This window comes from Pseudopodoces humilis, chromosome 4 (assembly GCF_049639895.1).
Source record: "Pseudopodoces humilis isolate 2021_Gansu_Grassland_sample_001 chromosome 4, ASM4963989v1, whole genome shotgun sequence".
NCBI classification, from domain to species: Eukaryota; Metazoa; Chordata; class Aves; order Passeriformes; family Paridae; genus Pseudopodoces; species Pseudopodoces humilis.
In genome coordinates, this window is record NC_142203.1 from 30,302,488 (window position 1) to 30,314,557 (window position 12,070).

The 12,070-nt window shown below is 41.4% G+C and overlaps 1 protein-coding gene across 1 annotated transcript in view; it reads right to left on the reverse strand.

The window, feature by feature from the left end:
• MTAP (methylthioadenosine phosphorylase) overlaps positions 1 to 10,979 on the reverse strand; it is a 31,192-nt gene extending 20,213 nt beyond the window's left edge. Inside the window, exons 1-2 of the mRNA XM_014258723.2 lie at positions 10,920 to 10,979; positions 5,429 to 5,515 (exon numbers count right to left, since the gene is read on the reverse strand). Of these exons, the coding sequence (XP_014114198.1) occupies positions 5,429 to 5,515; positions 10,920 to 10,955 (123 nt within the window). The 5' untranslated portion in view covers positions 10,956 to 10,979. The remainder of the gene's footprint in view (positions 1 to 5,428; positions 5,516 to 10,919) is intronic.
• Positions 10,980 to 12,070: the final 1,091 nt, after the last annotated feature.

A 12,070-nucleotide genomic window follows, 5' to 3' on the forward strand; every position in this document is an offset into this window, starting at 1 on the left:
CCAAGGCAGGCTTGCATAGAACAGGTTACACAGGAACATCCAGGTGGGGTTTGACTGTCTCTAGCAAAAGAGGCTCCGTGACCTCACTGGGCAGCCTGTTCCAGTGCTTTGCCACTCTCAATGTAAATAAAGAAATTCTTCATATTGTGTTTTAGTTTATGGCCATTACTGCTTATCCTGTCATTGAGCATCACTGAAAAGAGTCTGGTTTCATCCACTGGGCACCCACCTTTGAAATATTTTTTTATATATTGACAAGATCTCCTCTCAGTCTTCCCTCTTCTGGACAAAGAAGGCCCAGCTGCCACAGTCTCTCCGCACAAGATAGATGTTCCAGACCCTGAATCACCTCTATGGCTCTGCCAGACCCTTTCCAGTAGCTCCTTGTCTTTCTTGTACTGAGGAGTCCAGAATTCAACACAGCACTCCAGATGTGGCTCACCAGGGCCAGGTAGAGGAGAAATCACAGTCCTTGACCTGCTGGCCACACTCTAGGAACCCTGGGACAGCACTGGCCCTCCTGACTGCAAGGGTGAACCTGTCATCTACCACCCCAGGTTCTTCTCTGCAGAGCTGCTTTCCAGCAGGTCACCCCAGCCTGTGCTGGTACTTGGGGTTATTCCCACCCCAGGTGCAGGACTCTAAACTTGCCATTGTTAAACTCCATCAGGTTTCTCTACGCCCAGTTCTCCAGAATAAGGTCCCTCTGAGTGGCAGCAAAGCCTTCAGGTGTGTCAGCCACTGCCCCCAGTTTTGTGTCATCTGCAAACTGGCTTAGGGTTCATTCTATCCCTTCATCCAGGTTGCTGATAATGAGATTTAATAAGAATGGACCAACTACTGATATGTGCATAAAGTTATAGAAACAGACATTTCTAACTATGTATTAACCATGTAACATAGCTAGTGTATACTTTAATTCTGCCTGCTTTCTCCCACAAGTTCTTTCCAAGTGCTGTGCCTCTCTGCTATTATCTCAATAATAGCCAGGCATGATAATAAAACAATAAAAACTTTCAACGGAACAATTTGAAATCAAAGCTCTAATGCTGTATTTTTAAAGGGGGATTTAATAAAAGGTCCAATAAAAAGCCCTCAAACATTAAAAATTCTTTAATCTATTTTACTACTATCCTCTTTTCACAAAATATAAGTCAGATATATATTACTCACTGTTGCAAAACAGAAAAGAAAGAATAGAACCCTGAGTAATTAACCCCAAATTATTACAAAATGACAAACAATCAGAATAAATCCCCTTTTTCTATAATATAAATGTATGTTCATGTGGTGTCTACAGAATTCATTTTTCCCTTGGTCTCATCTTAGAGGCTAGTTGGAAGAGAAAGCAGAATGAACACGGAACACTTGTGATGAAAAAGTATTTCAGAGGTTCTGCAAGCTTCCATTCTACGCGTGAGCTATTTTAAGAACCAAACAATGTGCATTGTTTTGGGGAGGCAGAAGAGGAGCTTAAATATTATGTCACATGGTCAGGTTTTCCTGAAGCAAGAAAAAAATGCTCAGCTGAAAGGTGGATCTACCTCCTGCTTTGTTTGCCAGATATATTTATAACCAAAAAAAGACACGGACCCCTAGAATAATTTTCTAGAATGGGAAGATCTCTTGCCCACCAAGGATGGCGATTCAGAACCAAGATCTGTCACACAGAAAGGAAGGGAATCTAACTGAAAATATATTCTGAACAAAGCTTTTTAGGAGCTTCAAAATTCAGTGATGAAGATAAAATTGCTTGGATCTATTATCCTGTAGAAGACTAATATTTTCCATATCTGAAGATAGAATCTCAAAAGGTTTTGGGATATTTTACAGAGAATACCAAATTTTTGATGTACTACGAATGGTGGAAGAAGATAAAGTAGAAAAGATGGCTGGAATATTAGGAGCTGTAGGCTTACTTAGTTTTTAAAAAACTATTCTTCTGCATTTCACTATTACTAATGTAACTTGATAGATCATAGGAGGACCAATGTCAACACACAGAACAGCAAAAAATTGTCAAAATAGTTTCCCTTAAACTTTTCCATATTTCCCACATTCCCTAATGCTAAATTTTGTAGTTAAATGATTCTTAGGGTTCAAGAAGGCCAAAGCAGAAGACAGTTCAAGGATTCTGTATGAAGAAAATGTAAGCTATTATTAATCCTTTAAAATAAATCAGCATTTTTCATTAAAGAAAAATCTATTTTGGTGCTGTCAAATGTCAAAGGTGCCAAGGAAAATCTACTCCAGAAATATTTTCAGTTAAAAATCTTTTGGCACAAGTTTCCTTGCCTAGAAAGTTAAGAATTAAACCCCAGGATTTAAGTAAAGTGGAATTGTATGCTTTGCATTTTTACATCACAGAAGGAAATTAACATGCATTCTAGTAACTATGCCTTGCAATTTCCTTCTGACATTCATTAATTTTCATTCTTCCTAGTTTTGCCTGAACTAAATAGATTGATGTTTAATCTGAGTTTCTCTCAGGAAATAAAATATCACAAATTTTTGAAGTTTATTTAAATTAAGTCCCCTACCTCTTAAAATTTCAGGCAGTTTATCTCTTTACTGATTTCACAGCTCTTTTATCTAAAGATAAAAAGTATCTTTATGGCAGAAAAGTCCCAATTTGGTTTTATTCCAGTAACAACCAAGAACAAAATATACCTTTAGGAAAAAATAGTAACAAACCATAAACTTCTAATTTTTTTCAGGCACACTTAAATAAAAATAAAATTGCCCTCTTGCATTCAGCTATGCAGTTCTAAAATGAAAGGTAGATTGGGTAATACCTCCTTCCTGAATACTAAAGAGTCTCAGCAGCAAAGTGAATATTGATCCACCTAATAATATAAATTGAATTTGAGGCTTGCTTCTGCTTCAGTCAAAATCCATTGCACTTGGTGCAACTGTAACTTGTGGACTAAGCTCTGCACCTCTTACACTAAGGGTGATCCCTCAGCTGCTGAACTGAAATTGCATTCAGTCCCTGAAGTCAATGTGATGCTATACAGGAGGAGATCTACATAAGACACCGATCAGGTCAACAGCCTGATTATCAGAAGTTCATATCTACAGGGAGAGAGAAGAGACGGGCCATTAGAAGTAAAAGGAAGAAAGCCTGACTACATTAAGGTCAGCTTAATAGTCCCAGTTAAACTCAGGACATTATCTCAAATTCATGCTTGGATTCATACCACGCTATCTCAGTTGTATTCTTGTCCCCCTCACACAAAGAAAAAAATATTCATGAGCTCTTTTTTTTTAAGTTCAGCCTATGCTAAATGCATAATATGCAGGCTTAGGCGGCAGTCCATTGATCAAGGTCTCTCACAAACCACAACAGGCACCAATATTAATTTTCTGCTATTTATTTATGCATTCGGTGAAGAACACAGAAAAAAAGAAGATAATAGATTGTGAGGTGCCCTCCGCCCAGGGAGGCAAAGATTTAGTTTCAGATAAGCACTGTTAAAGTGAGAGGTGTGGCTTTAAAGCCCAGGAAGAGTGGATTCCATTCCTCTGCCTCAGGGCCCTGTGAGCCCAGGAAGATTTGCTCCACCCCAAACCCCTCATGGGGCGGCAGCCCAGTGAGTTCTGATTGGGTTTGAGCCCCTGGGGTTTCTCCCCTGCTGTGTTCCTATTAGTTCCGACCTTAAACTCCACCCTGGTTCTGTCCTACAAAACCCATCACCCTGCCTCTGTTTGGGGCTGTCTGTCTCTGGGTCTGTTCCTGTGTTGAATAAATGGTTTCCTGAGCAGAAGCCCGTCTCGTTGGGAGTCCCATGCAGGTCGCTGGTAGCTGTAGCCTGCCTGGACATGATCCTACAGCCCCAGAACGCTACACTAGATAAGCTTCTTATTAGTTGAAAAAAAGCCTTCCATACCGACCAAAGGTGCATAGCTAATGAAGATTTTTTCACTCCTTTGTGCAGGAGCTATACTGAAAGTACTCCTACTCTTCTCAGGAATACTGAACCCTACTGTAGGCCACCTACTGCATTGCAGAATTTGCATCCCCCAAATCCTTTGGCATCGTAGTGCTGTGACAGAACAGACTTTCAAATGCTCTGCTGGCACCGTGCCCTGAACTCTATCTGAACAGAAGCCTGTGAGGGAGAAGTGTTCCATCCATCCTAGATAGGAAAGCTTCAGTTAATAGCTGCTACAAGCATAGTATTAATTTTGCTTTGTCAGCAGTCCCCAAACACACCCATGCTGTGATGAACGTATCAAGAAAGTGGGAATGCAATGGCAACTGGCTCGGTTTAGCCAGTGGATTCTCCTTCAGAGCAAAACTGGCTACTTTGGAAACCAGAGTACAGAAAACAAAGGAAGTAAGTTCCCTCCATTCTATTACAATTTGTTAACTAATTTTGAAAGACAATAGAATAGTCAAATGCATTCTTCTGATTATGTTTTCACTTCCTTTAATATTTGCCTTCTTCCCCTCCCTGAATGGTATGGATACAAACTCCTCTTGCTCTTTACTCTCCTTTTTAAACCATTTTTAAGTGAAGGCATGTATTCGGTTTTCAATCAGACACCACATCACTGAGTTTTCAGGCAAGCTTCCAGTCACCAAGTAGCACTTGCTACCTGATTTTTCTTAAATGTATACCAGCTACACTGGTAGCCTGCATAAAATATAATTCTAAGGACAATTATAAAGCACCCAGACTCCCATGTCCTACAACACGATTACCAAAGATCCAATTCTTCTATGAGTTTCATGTGACAACTAGAACATCTCTACCCCTTGATTTCCTGCCTATAAACTCCCTTGTCCTTTGTCTTGCCTATTTGTACTATAAATGCTTTGTGCCAGGAATTATCCTTCAAAACGCACCCAGTGCTATGTATAGAGAAACAGCCCTAGCCACCACACCCTTCTGCTGAGGAAAAGGACAGATGCAATGTAAAGAAGAATTGTTCAGGTGTAACAGTGTCACAAAAACAGTTTCAGAGCTTCCTTTTTAAATAATTTTCAAATTATGTGGCTATAAGCATGATCTTTTATTGGCACATAAAACATAATCCATTAGCCACAGGGAAAATGGTGTCTCATTTACCTCACAGGACAGTTTTCTGCAATTCAGAAAGATTCCTGGACCAATCTGACAGATAATACAGGTCACACACCAGTACAAATTTGAAATCTATCCCTTGACTGTAAATTCAGCAGTGAGTTTCTAAAGTCATCCAATCTACAAATAAGAATAGGTATGGTCTCCTTTGCACATAATCTTTGCAATAATTCTTACTTTTTTTACAAACCAAGAATCCCACAATACATAGCAACTAAAATCAGTTGTGCCAGCACCTCCTTTATACGTTCATTTACCAGTCTGAAAATTCTTACAGCATACAAACATCTTGAAAATTGGCAAGAAGTTTCAGTAATAAATAAAAAGGTTATACAGACCTTGCCATAAGGAGTGTCAACATATTTTTCTGTTCTTCCTTCTAAGATATCTGGATCATCCAGGCCAGTTCCACCAATAATTCCAATCTAACACAGAAAGTACATATTAGTCTTCTTGCAATTCACATTTAACTGTGTGTCTGAAAAACTAACCATGCAGCTACAAAAGGTATCTTCTTCTCAAGATGAGGCTAGACTGCAGATCAACAAACTATAACATGCCCACCACACTTTTCCAGAAGGCAAATTTCAAATACCTGATTTTAAACAACTGTATTTAGCTTGCCAATTTTTTACCCCATGATTCTCCTCTTTAAGATACCAAAAAAAAAAAAAAAAAAAAGCTACAAAAAATGCACAAAGATGTGCCATTAAACATTTATTTCCAATATAAAAATTAAGACTGCTATTTGGGGATGCCTGAAATTAGTGAGAAATACAAGTAGAAAGCCCATTAAAACAAGGCTTCTTGTTTATATGGAAAAAAAGTCTTACCTATAACCACCATACTGAATATCAGGCTGTCATGGTTTTAAGCCCACCTGGAAGTTAAGCACCACATAGCCACTTATTAATACCCCCCCCTTCTTTCTTCCTGCACTCCAGTGGAATGGGGAGTGACTCAAAGTAAAACTTGTATGTTGATATAAGAAAGGTTTAATAACTGAAAATAAAGTAAAATGTTGTAAAAAGGGTACATGATAGTAATAACGATAAAAAAGGGAGGAACTAGCAATGCACAAGACAATTGCTCTTCCCCCTCTCACTGATGCCAGACCCCAATTCTCAAACCTAGACCTTGTGGGTAACTCCCTCAGTTTATAGTGGGCATGATGTCCCATGGTGTGGAATAGCCCTTCAATCTGTTTAGGTCAGCTGTCCCAGCTATGCTCCCTCCTGGTTTTGTTTGCACACCCTCTCCACTCCCTCCCTGGCAGAGCATGTGGCAGGGAAAAAAGGAAGTCCTTGGTTTAGGATTAGCATGACTCAACAAAACCCAAAGCATCAGTGTGTTATCAACACCATTCTCATTCTGAATCCAAAACACAGCACTGGAATAGCTACTGAGGGGAAATTAAGATTACTATAGCTGTAACCAGGACACAGGCATTTCTGTATGGTATTGTACCTCTAAAAGAAAAAAAAACTTTTGGGAAAAAATTAGTCTTTTGTGCTGACTTGACAAAATCCAAGAGATTTCCCAACTAAAATCCCTGTCGTGTTTTGATTTGTCTATGATTACATATTCCAGCTAAGAAAAATGCATCTGATTTTTCTTGTTTCTAGTTCACCACTGAAAAGCAACTTGTTTTTTTTCTCTCTAGGGATAGTTAGATTTTCAATCAAGTTAAGTTTTTTCTTGAGTTCAGAACACCTGTAACTCTTCAGAGAGAATTGTTACCGTCAAGCTTTTCACAACTGAAAACTTAGTTAAGGTATTTAAAAGTGATGTCACCATTTATCACACACAGAGAAAACAAATGCTTCTTTTTTTCCTCAATGTGACCACTTGTTGCAAAGTTTGTTATCACTTTCAAGTTGAATATATATCATGACTGGTTTGCTTATTGGGGAAGAACAAAATCTGAACCATTCTGACATAACTTATTACCACAAAGTCTGAAAATTTCCCAAGTAAAACCTTCAGACTTCAACATACAACACCCTCCTTTCACAGCACACACAGAGCTGCCTGTTACTGTAGCTTTTTCTTACTTTCACATTCGTAGAGACCCCATCTGTTCAACCACTGTATTAGCTGGCTCATTAGGCACTTCTTTTCAACAAGATGAGGCTCTGTGTTCCTCATTAGATATAAACACTTCTCTAACAAAGATTCCCGCAGCCGGTGTAAATGCTGATACGATAATAGTTTTAACCCATCTCGTACTTCCTTTTGCTACCCCCATGTGGAGCACGAGAATAAGTGCAAAGGAAAACAGCAGTACTAACCCACATGCTCCGACCGTGAATTCACACGCAGGCTTTAGGGAAGACATAGACCCTTATTTGCAGTAGTATTGATGATCTGTTCTCAGGTTACTCGTGTCGCTTAGCTATCACAAAGATTCTGACTTGGACTACTCATGAAGATACTGAAAACTACATACTCTTTAGGATGAATAACAAATTGCCTTAAGAACCGTGGAAGGTATGCAACAGGAACAATCACAAAACTCAAAATCAGCAAAAGACTATCTTTAACACTGTTCATACATACATTCAGTAAACACTGATGATTGCTACGTTAACAGAAGACGGGACCAAAATGGTTCCTTTATTATTTTTTTTCAATCTAGGAAAAAAAAAAGGTTCCTTCAGCAACTGTGCTAGTTTTAGCTGGGTACAGCACTTGTTTTACTCATGCCCTGTGACTTGGGATTCAAAAGGGAATTGAACTTTTACATCTAGCAAAGTGAAAGTTGTTGGGACTGAGGAAAAGTGTGCAATGCTGGAGAGAGTAGCTACAGATGCATGACATAGAAGTTATTCTGGAACTGTAGTTCCAGTTATTATAAACACACAGATCCACCACAGTAACAGACTATTCCTGTACAGAAAGCAGCACACTAGGCCTGTGGCAGCATAGGCCTGGTGTGGTTGCTCTCAGATTTTTCTCAGGCTCCATAACCCTGCTGCTGCAGCAGCATCAATACGTGCTTTGGCTGCACTGTTCAGTGCCTGAGTAGGCTTTTACACCAACAGCCATGCTGTCAGAAATGGCAGACTGCAATGAGCTTGAAAAATACTCACAGCTCCCAGGGTGCAGAACCCAGAGCACAGAAGACCTAGACTACGTTGACTTACCCAATAAAGAGCCTTCTTACCCACTGCAAAGTTACCTCAGTGGCAGTCTGGACAACACTCAGGCCACCTGAGGCAACACTGGCTAGAGAAATGCTGGGCTCACTTATAATTCACCGGAGAGCTACTTCAGTGGAAGGAAAGTTCAGCCAGCAGAGATTTTTGAAGTAGCTGCTTCTCCAATCATGTAAGGTCAACTTGGAGCTGGCAGCTCTAACCCTAAAATTAATTTTACCTGACAATTATTTTTCCTCCAGTTTACATGATCTTCCCATCTGGGAACTAGGCACAAAAATCTGATTGTATATTAAATTCTCCTTTCCAAATCTTCTAGTGAATTATCAAAATGAATGCAGATGCTCTAGGCTCAATGGGACAGATACCCTACATCCTGGTTCTGGCCAGGACAGGATTAATTCCTGCAGTAGCCTGGGAGACTAGGACCTAGAGGTTATTCTATATGACTTTGTATCATTTTCCAGAAACAGGGGAAGGGGCTCGGGGTCAAGGCAGCATGACAGGTGTGCATTTTTGGGCTCAACGTAGTGGTGAGCAGTTGCACATTAGCTGCTCACCTCTCTCAATCATATAGTCACTGTTACTACTTGTTTTCTTATCTCATTGTTGTTTCCAATAAGTTGTTCTTATCTCAACCCATGATCTTCACCTTTTGTACCTCCAACTCTCCTCTCATTCTGCTGCAGGGGGTGGGGAGATGTGTGGTTTGGAGTGGTTTCAGTGGGAACACAAAATTGGAGAGCACCACGTCTAAAGCACAACACCCCCATCAGGGGAGCTGAGTTCTATTTCCACCTACCAGCCCAGGCACTGAATGTATGGGAAGACAGGATGTGTGACCAAGGAAGAACAGTTTCACCTTTCCTCAAAAGCCAGAGGACTGACCTCACACCTAAGAATGACCTCAAGAATGGAAAGATGTAAGACTGTATTCTCCACTTCAGACTTTGCATCCTACAAAGGGACACAAAGGATGTAACTTGTAAAAATTAATGGAGGCTGTATTAAAGGTTATCTGGAATTAAATCTCAAGTAAAATGGCATAACAGTAGAGTGAATCTCAAACATTGGGATGAAGAGCAACAGAAGTGAAACCTAAAAAAGTTACCACACCAGTAACTGCAAAAAATCAAAACCATTTCTCTGTGGAAGTCCAAGTAACAATCACACTGAAGTGTATGCCTTTCTTCACCTGGTGTTCGGTGAACTTCGTCAAGTAGGTTTAAGCAAAAGGCATAGAGTTATCAATGGAGTAACAGCCTACACTTGTTTATCTGTGGGTCTTAAACACCAGTACACATGATTATCACCTACGGGTCTTTTTGACAACTAACCACCAATAAACCTTTTTTCTGTTTTGGGGATACTGAGAAAGGGGTGAGGATGGCATTACAAATAATTTTGCTTAAAAGGAGATAAATATTGAGCTGCATATAATTTACAGTTAAGAAAATAAATCTGCACACTGAAGACAGTGTCTTCCAGACACCATAACGACTGGGATTTTTCTGCTTCACTGCAGAAAAATAATGCATTGTGTTATAAACAGCTGTGTAGTAGTTAGCTTTTGCTACAATTTGTCTTCTTTTATTATGAATTGTAATTGTTTCTTGTAACCTTTTAACTGCTTTTAAGTATAGTTACCTTCGTAATTGTTTGTGGGCAATGTAAAAAGGGGAAGCAAGATGTAAAGGAAAAGCACCAAGCCTAAAGTGGCATCAGAAGAGTATCAGAAGACCACCCTAGATTGCCTTCACGACTGACACGAATTGTGCAATGAAGTGCTAATCTGAAGCAAGATTGTGCTCAATGATCTTGGGAAGGTGCCAAGAAAATTTGAGGAAGTAAAACCACTGAAAAAAGTATAAAAAACTTCTTGCTGAAAAAGTTCATGTGGCTCTGGCCTTGCCATGCACCCAAGCCTGTAACTTTTGCTTTATGTTTTGTCCCCTATTTTTATTTATTAAACTCTTAAAATTTTACAGGCGTGGGTTTCGTTTCTCACAATTGTGAAAACTCGAATTTCAGCCTGACCACCGGCCTGCTCGCCCCTGGTGCCACCATCGCTCTGAGCAGCTCTTCAAACACACAGGAGACAAGTCTTACGGGAGAAAGCTTTGCACTGCCCACTTCGCTCAGAGCTTAGAGTTCCGCGCACGTTTAAAAACAGAGCCCACAGCTACAGACCCGCCACGATCCCTCTCACTGACAAACCCAAGACACCGCATGCAAGTCAGATACCCGGAAAAGAAGATTTCTCCGAATAAAATAAAAAAAAAAAAAATAAAAAAAAAAAAAAAGAAAAATTTTAAAAATCGTCTCTTCCGGGACGGCCGCGGGCGCCCCTGCACAGGCCTGGGCGAGGGAGCGTTAGGGCGGGCGCCGCCCCCCACAGCGGCACCGCCGCGCTCCCGACAGGCGGCGCAGGAGGAGGGTGGGAAGGCGGCAGGAAGCAGGGAAGGACGCAGCGGACAGGAGGGAGGGAGCGAGGAAGGAAGGAAAGAAGATAGCGCTCTCGGCTGCGCTACGCAGCGCCGAGAGGGCAGCGGCGCCAGCCACGCCATCTCGCTCCTGCAGCCGCCCCGAGACGGCGGTAGGGAGGGTTTGCGGACGGCGAGGGACGCCACCTTCTCCCTCCTGAGGCGCGGCTGGGCGGAAGGGCGCTTACCTTCACGGGCACCGAAGCGGCGGCGGCGGCGGCCATGCTGGCGGGAGGGCGGGGCGGGGCGGGGCGCGCCGCGCTCAGCCCGCCGCGGATGGGCGCTCCCCGCCGGCAGGGGGCAGCACCTACCCGCGCCGCGGCTCGCGAGCGGCGCGGGCCCGGGGGCGCCCCAGGAACGCGGGCGGCTCCGGGCAGCCGGAGCGTGAGGGGAATGCAATCCCTGCCCTGCTCAGTGCCGCCAGATTCGCAAGCAGGGCACCCCTCTTGCTTGATTCTAAATCCTTCCGACCTGCACGCTCCCCTGCGACTCTGGGAGCCTCCGCTGCGTGAAGCCGGAGTGGTGCTGCGATGTGATTGAAATAATTCGTCTACTTAAAGGTGAAACTGTGTGCTCGGATTGCCAAGCCCTGGCTTGGTGTCTCTGAAAACTTCGCTTTCAGGGGAAGTCTATATTTCAGTCGGACCACCCTTCCATAATCCTGGAAATACAGCGGTTAATTTGGCTTCCGCCCCGTTCAAATCCATGAATTTGCCAACAGAGGTGGAGCTAAAGTGCACCGCGAAAACCCTGAAGCATCCTATGAAACAGTGACATGAAGCGAAAAAGGGCTGCTTAGCCCTGGAGTGCCAGAAACGGTAAAATGAAACCAAAATTCTAGCTCTAATCTACATGAAAATTGCCAATTTAGAGTAGTTTCAACTAAGTAAAGGAGGTTTGTTTTAAATTAAAGAAAATCAAATAAATTATAGGTTTAATGTGCTCCAAATTAATGGTTATATTTCCAATATAAAAAAATATGTCTGCACGCTTTGCAAAAAAGAAAAATGGTTCTTTTTTAAGTACATATACATAGAAAGTTTACACGTTTAACTCTGCAAGCTAAGTAGAGCTTCAAGTGATAAAAAAAGATAAAAACTTTCATTGTATATTAATAGTTAAATTTTTCCTGTCTGCGTTGTTATTCTTGTTGCTACAAGTTCATACATTTAGGAGGAACATTTGTTTTACCATACCATAATCCTACATTTTGAGACACATCAATAGTTTTTATATTTTAAATATATTTTTTATTTCAATGAGTAGTTACAAACCTATATATATATATTTATAAAATGTATAGCTTTCAAAATCAGCCTCTGTCTTGGTAACTGGAAGT